Source organism: Larus michahellis, chromosome 1, assembly GCF_964199755.1.
Source record: "Larus michahellis chromosome 1, bLarMic1.1, whole genome shotgun sequence".
Taxonomy (NCBI): Eukaryota; Metazoa; Chordata; class Aves; order Charadriiformes; family Laridae; genus Larus; species Larus michahellis.
In genome coordinates, this window is record NC_133896.1 from 27,692,921 (window position 1) to 27,712,138 (window position 19,218).

At 39.2% G+C, this 19,218-nt stretch overlaps 1 protein-coding gene across 5 annotated transcripts in view; it reads right to left on the bottom strand.

Moving 5' to 3' along the window:
* The window catches only part of ST7 (suppression of tumorigenicity 7), a 152,217-nt gene that overhangs the window by 30,614 nt on the left and 102,385 nt on the right, over window positions 1-19,218 (bottom strand). For all 5 annotated transcript variants that reach the window (XR_012589278.1, XR_012589284.1, XM_074602188.1 and 2 more), the window contains exons 8-9: window positions 18,177-18,274; window positions 7,634-7,748 (exon numbers count right to left, since the gene is read on the bottom strand). Coding sequence is in view for 3 of the 5 variants with exons in the window: in XM_074602188.1 (XP_074458289.1) it covers window positions 7,634-7,748; window positions 18,177-18,274 (213 nt within the window). In the remaining 2 variants the exon portion in view is untranslated. The remainder of the gene's footprint in view (window positions 1-7,633; window positions 7,749-18,176; window positions 18,275-19,218) is intronic.

The window sequence follows — 19,218 nt, forward strand, 5'->3', positions numbered from 1 at the left end:
GGGCTGCTTAGGTACAGGATAATGCTGGCACAAGAGTAAACAGTTCAGAATTAAACTTAGGCTAGAGATTAAAAGCAGGTTTCTGAGAAGTGGATTTTTGAGGCAGATTTCTAGGTAGAATAGTGAGGCAAACAAAATAGCTAATTCTAGGATGGAGCTTGTTCAGCTAATGGAAGGGGTAGTATCAATGTAGTGAATGCAACAGTGGGGGACCTAACTCACCCAGGAGGCCTCTTCCAGTACTATGCTCCTAATGATCAAGCAGCAATTATTTGAGGGTAATATCTATAGTCCCTTGGCAATGGAAGAAATACATACAAATGTTCATGTTTATGTTGCTGTGGAGATAGCTCTCGGTAGGTCCATGCCTGCTTCCCTCCAAAAGTGTTCTGCTTTTTGTTTGCTCCATAGTAGACCATAAGTATTTTGTTCTGCTATATTCTGGTCTGATCGCTACAATATTTCAAAATCCTCATATTATTTAGGCTTCATCTCCAAAACTGGACCCTCGTATTTTAGAGAAAAGCATAAGACAATTACATCTAGTTACAACTTGAATTTAGCAAGGGAATCAAGTCTAAACTAGACCTAGGAGATACAACCCCTGTCAGGAACCAAAGTGAAGTTTTTCATAAATGACTGTGTCCAGCTCTGTGAGCCATCTGGCAAAATAACTTCACATATACTATTTCCCACCCTCCTGTGATTACTTCTGGAGCTCCCACAATGTGCTGAAAGATGTGACTGCTATTCTGTTGTCAAAACCATCATGACATTTTTGCCAAATAAGAACGGATGTGTCAATCTAAAAAAGGCTCTCCTTCTTCCTTATTGCTTGTATCTTTAAACCAAATACAAAATAGTCCAGACTTCATTTATGAACATATTCTTTTGTTTAGCCCCAGTCAGCTACAGAGAAGGTTAGGAAAGGGAATTCTTACTGGTCATTTGCTTCATAAGTGGTTGCTTGTGAGAGTGAACTAATGGAATGATGCTATGGATATAGACTTGCAACCATATCACTACTTCTCTGATTCGAGATATCCAGCATATGCCATAGATCACCTACACAGGTCATGGGATCTATTGTTTTTATAAAATAGCAACTAAACCAAGAAATGATGAATCTAGATAAGGACTGCTGCAACATCCCCTATCCAAGTCATCAGAAGGCCCTAAACATGAAGTGACAGGCATGCTGCAATTATTTTAGTCATGATTAAAAGTAAAATCTAAGTCACTAATCAGAAATTATTCCCTATTTTGATCCCAAAGCATATGTTATTCCCAAGTCAACAATACAGATTCACATGGGCTTAATTTCATATAGTTGAATAGTCTTATCAACACTAATAGGACTTAAATATTTGCTGAAATAAGCTGTAGATCTGGGGCCATAATTTGCACAGTAAGATCCTTCCAGTCAAACTGCTAGCTCTTCTTCATATAGCACTGGAGAGAGTCTACATTAAGCTACTGGAATCATTCACATATTTCCAAATATGTAACTGAAAGTATACCAATAAACTGGAATAAGTAATGCAAAGAGGTAAAACAAAAAACAGTGGAATACAGGACATGTATTGGGCTATGGCTTGGGGGTGAACCCCAGCTCTGATATTCCGTAGACTCTAAGTGATAGGCCAACACTTGCCCTGTCAGCAAAGAACTCCCCCAGTTCTCTGCACCTGCAGGCTGCATTGTCAGCTCTTGCACAGGTGGCAGGAAAAACTGCTTATGGGAAAGACTGAAAGCGCTCAAGCAAATAAATATGTGCAGGCTGGATCAGTGATGACAGAAGAGAGATGCAGTCATCTATAAAGACACAGACATTAAGGAAGAAAGTGAATTAAGCTCAAACAAATGGTTAAAAGCAAGAGTGATGGGATGGAATTCAACAAGGGAAAGTATGAACTGAACACCAGGGGAAGAACACTTTGTCAAAAAGATCTAATATCCTGTAGTATTATCTCCCATGAGAATAGTCATTGCATTTTTCCACAAAACGTGGTAGAAAACATGCTGGAGGGAGCAAAGCTATGAACACAATGATCTAACGCTTACTTTGTGCTTGCAAAACAAAGTGGTTCCGATTGTCTGTACTTTTGACATTCTTCCTCTGTGGCGGGAGACACCCCAATCAAACACACACACATAGCCACTGTATACGTTAAGGCCTGGATTTTGGTCCCCTGATAGGATGGGAAAAACATTTCAGCACAAACAAAAAGTGTTTATATTGCTATGACCACAACTAAAACTGACACTGTTCAGTTATGGAAAGATTCTGAGGATCACTGCTGGTCGTAAACACTTATATGCAACTCTTGCTGAGACGCATATCTCAGTGACCAGGCAGGTGTCAGCCTCTTCGATTTGACCAAGTTCAATCCTAAATGCATATGGAGGGGAAGGAATAATTTCTCCTACAGGAGACTAGAAAAAGATTAGTGTGATTAGTTCAGACTTTCTGTGCTTTTGGGAAGCAGGACGAACAAAAAATCCCACAGAATCATATGGCAAAAAAAGAGACCAGATGGTACGAACAGGCACAGAACTGATGCAGAGACCTAGTTGAAGTGACAAGTGATTTTGACATGGAGGAAAGAAACTAGTTCTTCGACGCAGAAGCTGAAAAAGATGTAATGGGAAAAAAGAGAAACTATTCTCTCGATACTGCTGTTACACAAACTGGAGATCTTACCTGATTTGAATCTCTCAGAGAAGGTTGACTAGGCTTTGGTTTTAATTAAAAGAACTTTCTCTCAAGGTCTCTCTTTCAAAGAAATAGAAGGATTATAAAATAGTGTGCAGAAGGTAATGCATGCTTCCATACTGCCACTTGCTACTTCTTTAACCCAGAAGAAAACTCTTTCTTGCACTACCCAGTTAGCTCTACCAGGTATTACATTTCAAAATTACCAAACACAATCATTGCAAGTAATGAAACTGATGGAGTGGAGCTGTGATCTCAAATACATACATATACACAAAACCCCTGGAGACCACAGCTAATATAACTGAAGACTCTCTGCAATTAGTTCATCAATTTGCAACTCTGTACGAAAGGAACTGCCTTCAAGCTCAATGTAAATAGAATTTACCCATTTCCTAAGTCTGTAAAGACACGATGGAACTGGACAGAGGGGGAACAGAGAAAAGAGAGTAGTCCTGATTATGCTACATTTTAGAGAACTAATTTTGCTACATTAACCATTTGGATTTCACTAAGTTGAATGCATTCCAAGACAAAGACGACACTGTTTCTAAAGTGTTTGTTCAAAGGCCTGCATTTTTATTTGACACTAATTTAAAGTAGGATTCTTCGAAGTTAGCAATCACCTAGACCAGAATGAGACCTTTTGTATTTAAAAATCACTTTCTTTCTATGTATGCTTTGGTCTAAATTACCATCTCAAGTGAACTCTGAATTTGGGATTCTGTCTACATGGTGACATAGTCTTTCTCCTTCTTTGCAAGGGGGTAAGTGAAAGGGGAATGTGTACAAGGTGTTCCTCCTGCAAACCAGATGGCTTATAGTCTCACTGGAAAACACTGTCATTTAAAAAAAGGAAGGCAAGGACAGGTTTAGGGTGGAACCACTGCATCACTATGACTAAATACATAGGCATCCATTCTTTTTAAATCTGACTTTCAATTGCCAGAAAGGTCTGAGTTTTTACGCAGTGCCAGGTTACCAGATAATAACAATGAAAGCAACTTGCTGCCCAGGTAAGTTAATAAATCATTTGCTCTACGCATCACAACAAGCAGACCTACTCCGCTGGAAAACAATCTGTTTAAAAAGCAAGGGAAGAGGAGCAGAGAAACTTTATCTACTATGAATACCAGAAGCTTATTCCATCAAGAACAGTCTCTTTAGTAGCCATAACTATGCTGTAAATAACATGGATATGTGTTAAATCAGAGCCAAAAATCTTTTCAGAATTCAACAGTATTTAGGTCATCTGCACTCTATTGACAGACACTGAACTCTGAAACTCTAATGATGTAGCTCAGCAACAGTGCATGCTGTCCCACTAATGAGGCCCTTTTTCCATGAATAATGAGTATGGACATCAGCTCTGTTGCCAGGTACATAATATAAACACAATTTAACACATGGCTTTTGGTAAAGCAGTGTGTCTGCTTGCAGAGGTTGAGGTTTCGCAAAACGAATCCAACTTTTTAGCCCAGGGTGGGGGCAGACTGCTCAAGGAAATAATTTGTTCATATGTTATCAAAATACAATAAATCAGGTTTGGTCTTAGTCAAAAAAAAAGGCAGTGGAGTGGGACCAACAGAAACTGCAGATAGGAAAGTATAAATGAGTTCATTGTTTTATATTCCAATAAATCTTACAACACATGAAGCTGATGAGTTCTAAAATGAGCTGAGACTCCCTGAGAGGGGCCTTCTGAGACTCATGAACTGGAAGCCTGTGTTTGCTGGGTCCTTGTGCATACCTAGGGTATACGCACACCTCTGTTCATACATGGCAAAGCATGAGTTGAAACTGCATGGGTTCAAACAGACAAAGAAAGAGGAGTTTTATTCTGAAAAGCCTCATTTATTACATTTATGACCTCGGTTTTGACTCTATCAGATGCTTTTCTTTTTTGAGAAAACAAAACGCAACTTCCATGACATGAAGTGCCACCATGGTATTGTTTAAAACTAGGTATCAGGGCATTAGTATGCAAAGGCAGAGCTAGCACAGGTGTTTAGTCTGAGATTTGGGAGGGCATGGCTTAATTCCCTGTTCTGTCAGTTCTGCTGTCTCCCAGGGCTATTATCTCATAACTACATTAAAGACTAGAAGGTGCCAACGCCCTGTGATGCCTGGGGCATAAAAATAGGCATTTCTATTGACTTCTTTCTTACAGTGACAAAATAAAGTCCATGGGGATCCACACGTGTGTCACAGAAATTACTGAAATACAGGGAGCTACAAGAAAGACTCTGATGTTACCACTTCAACTGCAGATTTCTTTAACCAGACTAAGCGTAACCAAGATCTCTCCGAGAGTCATTACTGCTACTGGATGGCAGTACTCAAGCACCTGGGTGATATAATTTGACTCCAGAAAGAGTTGACATTCCAGGCTGGACTGGTAGCAGTGACTATCGCTAATGTTACCTGTAATCAGCTGCTTATTTATCTTTCATTAAATTACCTCAGCTCTGCCACAGTCTACTGCAGCGGCCTGAAATTTGGCAGTATGGTCGTGTTAGGATCAAGCCAATGGTTTATTGCTAGCCTCATTAAAATTTATCTTAATTTCCTAAGTTATAAGATATTAGAAGAACGTAGTTAGCACATATTCAGTGGAAGCTTCTGCAATTTTTTCAGTTTTACCCTCCAACCATTCTTTGCTCATCAAGTACACACATCTCAGTACTCCAATAAACTTATGCATCATCCCCTTGCCACTGTTCCATGTGACGACACGGAGCCAAGTACTGGGGCTGGCAGCGAGAAGCCTCTGTGCGGGCTTTTGCTGTTCTGCTTTTTGGCATCCAGGCAACGCAGCAGTGAATGTCAAGTGAAGAGGAGGCAGAAGCCACAAAGAAAAGGGTAGATGGAAAAGATGTCTGGTAAGACAGGAGTTAGAAAGTGGGTGAGGAGATGTATCATGACCATCACTGCCCTGAAGAGATGATTGGGATGGGTAGTTAGGAGAGGCAGAAGAATGGAACTGGGAATGAGCAGTACTGGCTGAACAAAGAGCCTCTGGTATGAACTGGGGGCAATAAAAGCTGAAACTGACCACGCAAAAGAGAAGTAGAGAACAATTCAGTAGACAAATGGGATGGAAGATCAACTAAGGGCAGTCTGGAAAAGATGCTAAGTCCTTCAAAGAATCAAAGAGCCCATATTGGTAGCTATTTATACAACAGTACCTCAAATGATGTCTATTTACCTTTTCAAAAATTCTGGCAGTTACAAGCCTTAAAATCTCTATTCAAAGAACACCATAAAAGCTGTAAGAGCTAAGAACATTTTAAAGGCTACAAGGTCAACCTAGAGAAAGAGTTAAGAAACATCAAAATTAAGTCTACTTGTTTCACTTAATTCAGCTATTTGATTCATATGTGTTATGATCTCATTTTTAGTTATATGATTACATAATATTCCTTTCATAAACTCCCTTGCCATACTCCAGTGCATAGAATGAGACTTCTCCGAGGATGAAGGAGGACTGTGTAGTAACACAACATGAAACTGATGACTGTAGGATTCCTCATTCACTTGTTGTAGAACACGGAATGTGGATAGTGAGTGTCACAGTTTCAGCTGGGATAGAGCTGACTTTCTTACTAGCAGCTGGTATAGTGCTATGTTTTGGATTTGGGATGAAAATAGTGTTGGTAAAACACTGATGGTTTTGGTTGATGCTAAGCAGTCAAGACCTTTTCTGCTTCTCGTACTGCCCCTCCAGCGAGTACGCTGGAGTGCACAAAAAGTTGGGAGGAGACACAGCCAGGACAGCTGACCTCAACTGATCAAAGGAATATTCCACGCCATATGGTGTCATGCTCAGTATATAAAGCTGGGGGAAGAAGAGGGAAGGGGGGATGTTCAGAGTGATGCTGCTTTGTCTTCCCAAGTAACTGTTACACCTGATGGAGTCCTGCTTTCCTGGAGACGGCTGAACACCGGCCTGCCGATGGGAAGCAGTGAATGAATTCCCTGTTTCCTTGTTTTGCTTTTCTTGTGTCTGTGGCTTTTACTTGAAGTTTTCTCACTTTTATTCTTCTCCCCCATCCCAACTGAGGGGAGCAAGCAAGCGGCTGTGTGGTCCTAGTTGCCAGTTGGGGTTAAACCATGACAGTGAGTAAGCCAGGGACTGCAGGAAGAGGATGAAGAGTGAAGGTTGATGAATGCTGCTCAAGAGAATTGGATTGTATTCCTGTTTCTGCCACAAAGTTTCTACACAATACAAGGAAAACCCATTTAAGTTAAACTAAACAAAGAATGCCAGTTGGCGCTTCTTATTCTGTCCTTTCTCTGTTTGAGATACTGCTGTCTTGAATTCAAGTTCAAAGGGCTAGAGCTAAAGTGAGCAAGAGCTGTGATTTGAACATAAAAGTGATGTAATGCTGCAAAAGATAACGCTTACTGAAAAATACTGAAAATTAATGCGAAAAGTTCACCCAGTCTTCTGAGCTTTTCAAGTTTTTCCCATAAGGCATGAAGTCTGCTATTCACTAGCCTGCTGTGAAGTTAAATCAATTAATGTTTGTAAAGCACTTGTATGCTACTAAGTCAACATTCATAGAAAAGCCCACAAGGGAACTGATAATACTTGCTTCAGACAAGGTTTGAATATCATGCAATAAAAAGTCTGCAGAACCTAAATAGTCATTCTTTAAATATCAACCGAAAGCAAAGAAAGCACTGAAGAGCTGCTAGGAAGTGAGTTACATTACGCTGTACAATGAATTAAGCATGGGTTGGCAGAAAAAACATACAATGTTTAATCTTTGGATTAAGGATTGTGTAAGGGGATCTATAAAGCTCGTGCTAATCATCTCAATTACAGTGTTTCCTAAATTTTAAAGAGTTTGACTTAGAAATACTGCCTCTGCGTGTACCATATAGAGAAAATATAAATACATATGAACTTACCATCGTACTTTGCTAAGACTGCCTGGACATCTGCATATGCCTGCAGTTCCAACAAAGCCTCTAGCAGGTTTTCATGGATGTTGAACATGCTGAGCAGAGGGAACTCCTTCATCAACTAAAATCAATAACATATGAAAGGGTTAGATTATTAACAAGGAAAAGGGCTTCTTGTTCAAAATGCATTAAAACAACCAATGAAAACCAGCAAGCCTTAATCTCACAAACAGGTAACATAAACAAAAATAAGCCACAACTGAAACAAGAGGGGTGGAGATTCACCAAGAACTTTAGAAAATGAGAAACAGGTAATGCAGTAGAGCTTCTTCACTACGTTGAAGAGGAGACCTTAACAGGTAAACAGAGATGCAAAGCATGGAGAATTTCTTCCTTGTGTTAATGGTCTGGCATAAGCTAATGTAAGACCTTAAGGGGTAAGTCTGTCTAAATTTGGCTATCTGTATAGTACTGACTTTGCTGCAGTTTGAGGATTATTAAAATGTCAAAGGCAATGACAGCAGTGTTTTGTTTAACTGGTAATATATATATATATTTGATGCTAGTGGCATAGGGATGGCCATAAAACACCTAGTTTCAGCGGTAGGAGCTAAACCTGTGAAAAAGAACACAGGCAAAACTGCATAGTTTGCAGGCTTTTCTCCTCCAGTTTTCCAAAAACTGGACCACAGACATTCACGCTCATCTAGATACGTGGAAGCATTTGGCAATAAAATACAAAGTTTAAGTCATTGCTCATGGAGAAAATAACTTCATGTGAAAATTCACATAGTTGGATTCATCAGTTAAAGATCCAGCATAGAACCTACTTCTCTTCATTCTTGTCCTTACTCGCTATTGCATTTTTAACAGAGGAAGCTACTATTTGGAAGAAAGAAGCATGACAGAATCTGGCCCTAAGTAAATCGTGATTTAAAGTTCAGAATGAACACATTACAAAGAAAACCCTCCAAGGGATTAAGAAAGATTATCTCTGCTCATTGAGAATGAATAATGGCTGGCAGAATAACACTCCCTCCATCAGTGAAGAAAAGGGAAGAGCTGCAGCTAGTTATAAATGTACTGTGGCCAGTAAAAGCTCTTACTCTGGTTCTCCATTTCTCAGTGACGTCACTCACTGATTATTTTTCTCTATTTTAATTAGGTTCTATCAAGAGTGATAAATGCTGCCTAAGACAGCAGCAGAATAAAGGTCACTGTCTGGACTGCCAGGCCTCCAAACTGACAAGTGTTAATAAAGGTTTCATCTGGGAAAGGTCGAATGTTAAGAAGTCCAACCCAGTTATAATGAACTCAGTTGACATCGTAGCTACAAAAATAAAACACCTCTAAGTAGCCACTCAGCTATTCGAACACTGACTGTGCACGAGTGACAGCATGTTTGCTATTAAAAAAAGAAAAGAAAAAGAAGAGGGGACATGAACTCATTTCTCTGTCATCTCAGGATGTAGAGTGTATAGTTTTCACTGCAAATAATTTTCAGTCACAGTAAAAATTTGGTTTTTGAGAAACTTCCCAGAAAGTAAAGCCATTTAGATAGAAGAATATTACAACAGGTCATCTTTTAGGCCTCATAGCGAAAGCAAACACCGGGGAAGGAAAAAAAATGCCACAAAGGTTGCAACATAAGCCTGCTGCATGGTCAGGGCAGGCCAAATACTGCATCATGCTGAGGAGCAACAGAGCGTGGACTGCGAGCCTGCTCCCCTTCCCTCCCTAGCAGATGGAGAAGGAGGCTGGCTCATACTCCGCACAGAGATGTAAAGATGGGCATGTTATCCCTAAACATGAGATGAAGAACACACCCTTGAGTTCCCCAGACCCATAGAGCAAGGAGTTCTAACCTGGACTCTAGTTTAAGAGGCACAGACCTCCCTTTGCACCCAAAGATTTATATTCTACAGACTAACATTTGCTAAAGCTACAGACTAACATTTGCTAAAGAATTTGGCTTATCAATTTTAATTCTCTTTACATCTTTACTGTAACCTGACAAATGCCTTCATGTGAGTGGCAAGCACTGCAGTTAAAGAAAAGCTGAAGGCTCTGTTATCTTCTTTCTCCACACCTTAAGATCTCAAGAGACAGCCATCAAATCCAGCACTCAAGATTTCTCAGCAAAGCTGCTACAGTTTTTCCATAAACACTAGTTAGGACTAAAAGTTTAATTGCAAAATTCCTGTTAGCTGGTTTCTCAGTTGCTATGAAAGAACTGTGCTCCACTGAATGCAACTTATTTTCATCCCATATGAAAACAGACACCACATAGTTATGAATGTATTCCCTCACAATATAATATGTTCAAACAGGTATTGAACATACCAAATCTTTGTTCACAAGGATTTTACTTTGAACTTGTATTAGTCAGAATACTTTCTAGTGATGAAATTCAGACCTGGGGCTGGCTTAGCCCATATTCTATTCTAATTGCTCTGCACATTCCGGGGGAAATAAATACCTGGGTAGAAAGTGTACTTACTTTTCACTGAAAGATTCATTAAGTATACGCAAATATACAGAAATGGTAGCTTTTGTAGATAATTTGTAATTTTTAATTTTTTAGATAACTAATAATTTTGGAGTATAAGTTCACAGAAAAATTCTGGAAATAAGTCTGACACAATCGGTATCTTATCACTAGTCCCGGGAGGGCTGTATTTCCAGACTCACCCCAATCCATATTGCAGGGTGTAGGTTCAATAATTTTGTGATGGATATGAAAACGTGATGATCACAAGAAATGCTTTATGGTACAAGGAAATCCATTTCTGATTTATTGGATGAGGAACAAGTTTTATCTTCCAAAGAACAGTTTAATGAAAAGGACTCCCTTCCCTGAGAATATTTCAGTCATCAGCATTTTCTCATTTAGATCTAATTTTTGAAACATTTTCAAGGAATGTAGCTTTAACTGTTGCATCCGTTATTCTCCCTGTGATGACATTAACGTCATGCATCAATTAGCAATGATACATTATTTGTGTAGAAAACAGCTTTAAGCTACAGTTTATGCCTACGACTAGACCATGGGATTCAAGGGAACACAGAGGTGGATAAATGAATGATCTTATATATAACCTGGTGGTGACACATTTATTCTCCATGTGCATTATGGCTGTATGCATGGTCACACATTTTACGGGCAGTACATGCAACCATTTATTGCTGCTTATACTCGTAGCTTCTCAATAAACAAACAAAAACATTTTTAGATAAATGTATTCAACTGAATGCAATCATAAATATGAAAATTGAATTCAACTTAAAATGAAGAAACACCAACAACAAGCAAACAAGAGAAATTCAATGCAAACAGTGAAACTGTTACAACCTTAATTGCTAGTGTATCTGTTCCTGCAGTAGGTATCTGAACTGGTAAATCTGTCTCCTAAAAGAAGAATGACTGAGGCTGCCATCTTTCAGGTGCAACTGTCCACCACCATTGACGAATCAAGCACACAGTACGGACAGCACTGTTATTTTCACAAGCACTTTGCATAAGCTGCTTTCTTGTATATGACTTGTAATCCGTAAGAACTATTAACTGAACAAGTCAGAAAAGGCAAAACTCCAAGCCATTTCTGAGTAGAAAACCGGAAACTTCCATTCTGTGGGCATCACTGTCTACAGCTGAGCTTTCTGATGTTTAAGCTCTGACTGAAGCTTACACCGAGCGTGAGACATTTGCAACGTGTCACTCCATGCTGACTCTCTGATATCTAATAAGATATGCTAACGCTTAAGTTTTTCTCCTGGCCAGCTCACCTGGCAAGGACAGGAGGGAAGAAACATTGTCAGCAGACTAAGGCTAATACCCAAAAAGGCTCTGTTAACAATGTCAGATCCTAAAAGGGCAACTCATTCCAGTGTGGTCTCATTGTGAGCGTAATTCATGTGATGTAAACAGACACCCTCATAGCTCTCAAGAGTTGGAAAATCATCTGAAATACACTGGACCTACCTGAAATAAAGTTCTGCCTAATTACAGCAAAAGTAGGATTCCGTCACTTAATGCATTTCTCTATGTGCTACATTCCTTTTGGCAAATAACCACTGTTTTATTTGGAAGCAGCTCCGCAGTCACTCTTTCACAGCTCACAGAGGATAGAAACTAAGAAGCCAAATCCGCCAGATCCTGTTCTTTTGGAGCTTGGAAACGATTAGCAGTAGGATCCACATATTTTCATCCATACGTGGAATTCAGGGAATTTGACATGTCATCCAATGGTTGAACTTTAGAGTGTTAAAAAAGAGACCCAGATCCAGTTTGCACTAACTGTGGGATGGCACAGGTATAAAATTCGCAGACATTCCAATTTTAACTTGGCAAATGAGATTTTAGCTGTAGTGATCTGTAATAGTCACAGATAGTATGACTTCTCTTCAATGTGGGATTAACAATGAGTCAATACAGTGAAAAACATCTTACCAAATATGCAAAATCTAAGGAAATATGCTAGAACATGAAGTCTTTATATTCTGTCTCAGTTGGAGGATTAAAGGCTTCAGAGTATGACTTGAGTTCTTTAAGGAATATAATTATGAAAATGCTGTTACTTGGACTGTGTTGTAAAGATGCACATATTTCAGGAATAAAGAGAATTTTCAAGTTAGATGTGGCATGAAACCAGAAGAGTGCAAGTTGTTCCAGATGTACATTACTACTAAACAATCACATCACATAAAAGTAGAAACAGTGATAAATTACAATAATTTTTGTTACATCAAAGATTAGTAACTTTATAAAGCATGAAAATAAAGTCATTGCTCATAGCCCTCTTTAAAGCATTCCTTTACTTGCATTATCCCAAAGTACTTTTTGCAGAAACTTCGCCATATTTTTAGAAGTAGATTTTTAAATGAAATTAAAGTGAGGAAATGATCTAGTAGTTCAGAAATGGGCTAGGAGATTCCAGAGAAATGGAAGAGCATAATTAAAGGACAATACAAAGTCCCTGAACACGGAGTGATGCGAGAGGGCAGACAAAAAGGAGTCCAAGTTACCAGGGCTCCTACCAAGACTATGTGACTATATTCTAAGACTATATTTTATCTTAATAGAATCACAATGCTGGAAACCATTGATTTATACAGGAAACATTACTATCAGGTTTAGGTAGTAGTCAACAAATTTCTAGGTTTTGAGGGTTTTGCGGAGGATCACAGACATGACAAAAAGCGAGGGGCTTGAGTCACTTGCAGGTAAAGGGAAGGAATAAACATCATCAAGGGAATCACAGGAGTCTCCATTTTGCTTAAGAGCCCATTCAAATGAGAGATGTTCCAACCCACCCCTCCCTCTTACCCGTAACATGTGAATCTGTGACAAAACAAACCACATTTGAATATACAGGCATTTATCACTCGCTATTATTGCTGTGCTTGTGTGTCGGAACAAGAATTAACTGAAGATACTGCTCTGTGGTGGAGATTGTCAAATGTCACCATTCACAAGAGTAGCATTCTTCTAAAATTTATAAGGTAACTCCTGGTCTCATTTAACTAAGAAGTCCTTTTCCTTGAAATTTTAATAAATGGTACTTTAAATAACTGCTGCAGATGTTAATACAGCTAGAATCCCACTCAAGGCAGACCAGCCTGCTCAACCTGTGTAGCACAAGCCAAAGAAGCTGACTCACTAATCCTTGCCTCAAGCACAGAAGTATTTGGGAGAGACAGACAGTAGCTACCGAGGCAAGCAGCTGCAGAAGTTGTGCTGTTAAGTTGCTAGGGATAATAACATCTTTACTAGCAATTAGTACTCTCTTTGTTTCACACAGCTTGATAATTCAAGGTGCAGAACACTGTCCTGGCTATGTGCCCAAGAGCAAATCAGCAATGCACACAAGAATAAAGAATTCAAGAGAATATTGAAGAAAAAGGCGTATTCAAAACCCAGCAAAAGAGGTTGTCAAGAAAGTATGCTGGATTTGCAAAAAGCATCATACCAGCAAAAATCACTAATATTGCTCATCATAAAAAGATAAAAACACAACCTACCCATGTCATTAAAACTGATTTAGTATGGTTGAGTACCCTTTTTAAGCCTTCAAGTGACATAACCTTTTAAACCATTTTAAATACTCAGGGCAGCCTGAGTGTTTAAACAACTTATCATGCAGCCCATTGATAAGCATGCAGCACTTTAACAATACAAGCTGCTTAGGTACTGATAATTCCTACGCATTTAGAGCTACAAAAAGTACGCATTTAGAGACTGCAAATGGGAACCGAGATGAACACATGAACACATCCAACTGAAATATCCTCCGCAAGGCTCTCAGAGCTAGGTACATAGAAGCAGACTTCTAGGTCCTTTACTGTGAGCTCAAGAGTAATGTCTCAGTAGATATAACTGATCCCAGAAATAAAATGTACTCTTCTGACCCTTAATAAGTGTTTCGGTTTCTCTCCTTCTCCAGAATTCAGGAAAGACTTGGAGAGTCTCTTCCCTCCCTAAACCTCATCCATTTCGAAACAAAGCTGCAAAGCATGGGGCAAGTTGCAATTCCACTGTGTCTCAGAAACATAGACTTGTTAAGACTACAAAGCAGTCTTCAGGGACAGCAGAGCTGGGGGTAGGAGATAAAGACACTCTAGAATGAGTTTCTCTCATCTTCTCTCTGAAAGAGGCAGCGATTAAGAGCTTCTGTTCACTTTGTCCACTAGCACGCCTTCTGCCTGCCACCCTTCTCTTTCCTAACTATACATCACCCTCCAATGAAAGCTTGTTTCACAGTCCAAATGTTCTATAGAACAATCCCAAGAAGCTCAGATTAATCTGACAATTCAGTTTCTTGCATGGTACATTTTAACTTGGATACTCCAGTGACCTAGTCAAGGAGTTGGTCTGCTTCTGAATTCAGTAGCACAGACGCTGATCCAGTCACCCAAAAAGTACTGAGAAGTGCCTTTGCAAACCCTTCACATCATCTCTGTTTTTAATCAATGAAAAACATGAAACACAAACTTAGCACACTTCTGTTTTCTTCCATTGTAAAGGTGAGGGAATCAGTAAAGAGCAGAGAGCGAGCAGCTGGTACAAAAGGCCACCCCTGCTCATCACCAGCTAGCTCCTAGGCTGCCCATAATAAAGATTCAACATGAAGGGATACTAAAGATTCTCCACAGCCACCATCAAGGACTTTCACCTCTGCACATACCAGATTTTCCAACTTCGTTTAGAACATACTGGTTTAATTCCTCCTAACATAATCAGCACAACAAATAAAACAACCAGCACTGTGGACGTTCTCCTCAGGGACAGTAAGAGAGATTTAGTTCCCTCACAGACCATATCATGCTCTGTATAAACAGGAATAAAACTGGAATAACTCTGTTGACTAGACTGGAGTTATTCCAACAACACACTAATCAAAATGAGATCACAAGTTAGCTCAATATATACAAATAGTGACAGCTGCTGGTTTCTATAGCAAAATATAGTAAATAATTATCATCAGAAATATAAGCAAAAGCAACACCTATGTATGATTCAATTACATGCTTCCATGAAAATTACAGATTTGTAATTCTCATTAATTCCACTCAACTAAATGAACGACATCCAAGCAGCAAGGCAAGCAATAAAATACTATCTCAAAATCAATCACAGAAGCAATAGAATTTCCTACCCAATTTTTTAAACTAAAACCTCCTGTTTTTAAACATTTTTTAAAACAAGTTTTAAATATCTTCAATATAATATTAAAGAAAATTATTTTCCTATCAGCAGTGTACATAATCATAAAATCAAAATCTTATTTAAGTCACCAACAACTCATTTTCTCTCCATTAAGGTGTTTTATGCAGGATCTCAGCCTTTTCTTACATAAAATTCAAGTAAGACAATCTAATCCATCAGTAATGTCCCCAAGATGGCCCCATATATGCAATGAATTAAAACACTCTCAAATATTTTCTTTTTTCAAAGTGGCAAAGACTCACTACATCCCAACCATATTTCCCAGATGGTGTCATGAACCTCTTAACACTTCATTTCCATCATGTTCCATGTCTTGAGAAATCTGTTTTCAATCTTTCAAACACAAACACGCCCTCCGCCCTCTGTCCCCTGATGCTAGATTCAGCAGTCCCCCGCCAACATATTCTTTTTGGGGTGAATAAATTCATCTCCTCCCTCATCAATCACATAGAAGCCTTCAATGACACATTCATTTCTTCAAACTTCTTCATAAGTATATTATTTATGTCTTCTATGAAGAAATGGAGGATATGCACTCATCAGAAATAAGTAGCTTCAAGTCAGTCTAAGAAAAGCATCTCCAAAGCTGACTTGACCCTTCTCTTGCTCCCAGCTTACCGGAGTTGCGACCAAGAGATACTGCTGCTTTTATATTTCATCTAGGGACCTGCTAATTCTCAGCTCTCGTTGCTCACAACAAAGTGCTCTAGAAGCGTATGTGGAAAAATACAGAGTACGTTGATCTGAGATGAAGCTCTAGAAGCTGAAATTCTATCTTTATACCTCCTTTGTCTTGCATCCAGACCTTTCCTTTTAGCAAAATGTTCCTATTGAGGAGAGCGTTTTCCATCCTTCAAGTGTCTAACAAATGATGACTTTGGGTCTCCCTGTCATTGTTGCTTTTCGAGATCCACATTGTACTTAACTTCAACAACACACAATTTTCTCTCTAGTGACACAATAAGCCATTCATTACCATCAAAGCATTCTGGAACTCGCTTCTTAAGAAACCTAGGATCAGATGGACCACCCAAGTCCCTGAATCCAGTGCTCTGCATTAACCGTACACATTGACATCAGCAGAAGAAGGGTTCACAGAGTATCTCTTCCACATCGCCCTATCTACAAATCACAAAACACATTCAGCAGCCCATAGTAAGCTCCAGAAGTTGCCATAATTATGATGTGTGATATTTGAATGTGAAATTCAAAATTTTATTTCTTGTATATTAATGCCAGAACTTAGAATTCCAATGTTTGTCCACAAACATTTCAGTATTTGTCCCAGAGTGCCTATGTAACAAAATTCATGAAGAATCAGTAGAGTTGTCTGGACTGAAAACAACATTTTTGAAATCAACATTCTCCCAGCTGACCACAAGACTGCAAAAACAGGTCTTTCTTCCTCGTCCCCCTTTCTCACACTCCTAGCTGTACAATGGCTGGGGTTTTGACAAGTTCTTTTTCAACACCTCTCTCTGGGAGCCTAGTGATTTTGGGGAATGAGAGTTGAGTGCCTGAAAAGCGCCAGCTAGAGACAGGAAACAAAGTTACTCACCACTTGCCATCTGGTACATTAGTTAGCATGATGACCTGCACTATTATGATGAACTCTGCTCAATGTTTTCAAAAAACATTCATGATTGCCCCAGTTCCAGGAGAAGATGCTGGGTGCTGGATTCCAAGATGGCAGACATATTTGCCTTACTGCTGTTGATGCAAGTGCCTAAGCCCCAGAGAAAGTCACTTGCCGTTTTATGTTATAATTCCCACTGACTTGCAGCAAGAATTTCCCTTTCCACTAGGCAGGTTTTGGGACCATTCATTTGAGCTGCCTAAAGCACATTTTACAGGTGCTTCATTCTGGTCTGGGATTACATTTTGTGCACTTAAAATTCAGGTCCTTCAGCTTAACCTGCAGAACTCTTTATCTTGCCAGATTCACCTCTACCTCACTTTTGTGGGAGATGGAAAATGAAGTGTAAGAAAGGAGAGCAGTTTTACCGTCATCTGCCCAGAGCTCTAGGGCTCCATTCCTCCTTCTGTCACAGGCTTGCTACCTTGGGTGAGGCAAGCCACCTCCTCAAAGAATTGTGTTCCTAATCTGCATTCAGCGGATCTCACTTGAAGAAATGCTGGGCTTTTGCAGCTATCTCTAAACTTGAGCACTTTACATACTTGAAACATATACAGTGCCTATGTGGACAGCTGCCCCTCCTGCCATCCCCAAAATAGCTACTGTTTGGCATTTCAAATTTGTAGCTTTGACGCTTACTGACTCATGACTACCATTGGTAGCTCCCCTGCCTACAAAACAGGGATATAATAATCCCCCATCTCAGAGGGAAATCAGTTCATTACAGATTAATTACTTGCTTTTGACTTCTCAGTAATAGGTTTTGCATGAATAAATAACACTGTCCTCAGGTCTGAATAGCGTGACGTAAACAATGCACAGAGCCAAACTGCAGCTTTGCAAGGAGGAAACAGAATACTTAAGATCTGTTTATTGTTAGCATCATTCATTACATGCTTCAGAAAAAAATTATTTGATCATGAAGTTGCATAGAAGACTGCACTGTACCAGGATGGGAAATTCAGTCTGTACAGGCAAACGGCCATCTGGTATTTTATGACTTCATAGTATTGCTTCGGCCATGTTATAAATGATCTTTTAACTTAACCGTTATGTACATTACGCATACAAAAGGGCTATCAACAGTGCTGCATGCAGCAGGAATGGATGCTAACTGGTAAGCAAATGCGTATCATTTCTATGCTACTATTATCTAAGTATCACATGCGAAACAAATCCAAACTCACATCTCTCATCATTTTCACTGCTTCCCTGGTCCTTCCCAGCTTTCTTGCACACATTGCCAGCCTCCTCTTAATATAAACTAACACATTGGTGTCCCTTCCTGTGTAAGAGGAAAAAGAAACAGCATTAAGATAAAAAAGATCAAACAAAGGTTCATTTAATATGCCAACATAAAAGGAAACAAAATTTTCTTGCCATTTTTTGTTATTTGCTATCATCAATGCCTTCACAATGATTTTAATAAAAAATTACGAAATTCTGCTAATTTAAATGTGGCATAACATCACTGAAATCAGTGGAATTACTCCAGATACACGGTGGTATAAATAAGGACCCATGGGTTGACCTTACACCTATGAAATATAAGCAGATCTGAAGGTACAGAGAACGCTATAGGATACAGACCATCAAGTAATCAAGTGGGGTAAGGAGAATCCTTATGAAGTTAACATTAGCATAAAACTCTCTGGTCGCACACACAGCATTAAGTTACTTACCAATTCACATACATGGTTAGGGCAAGAGCATCCATGAAAACACCCATTATATCCTGCCTCTTTTGTAAGTTACGAGGTACATGCTTGTTAATAGGAGATGCAGCAAAACAAATCCTCATCCTCTAACAGTCTTTTTCCTTAATGATTAGAAGAAAAGAAGTATACCCTGAATGTTTCGTTTACAGAGCCTTCACTTGTTACCCAATTATCATCTTCAAATTCCTCACACTGCCAATTTTGGATGGCAAATTAACATGTTTCAGATATGACAGTCCTATGTGCTGGAAGATGCCCTAACAGCAAAGATGACGGAAACTAAACAGCTGCAATAATTATTCTCTTGGAGAATTCTTACTTGTTTCATTTCTCATTGTCTTCCCTGTAATTCCAATGTGAACTCTCAATATGCTTCTGGACCAAGAGGAAATGTGCAGACAGCTAATCATCTATAAAATTACCATATCGTGAAAATATAAGACACCTGCTACAAATTATCTTTGTGTATAGTACGCTGTCTGTAAAGATTTAGTCTGTTCCTAACATTTTC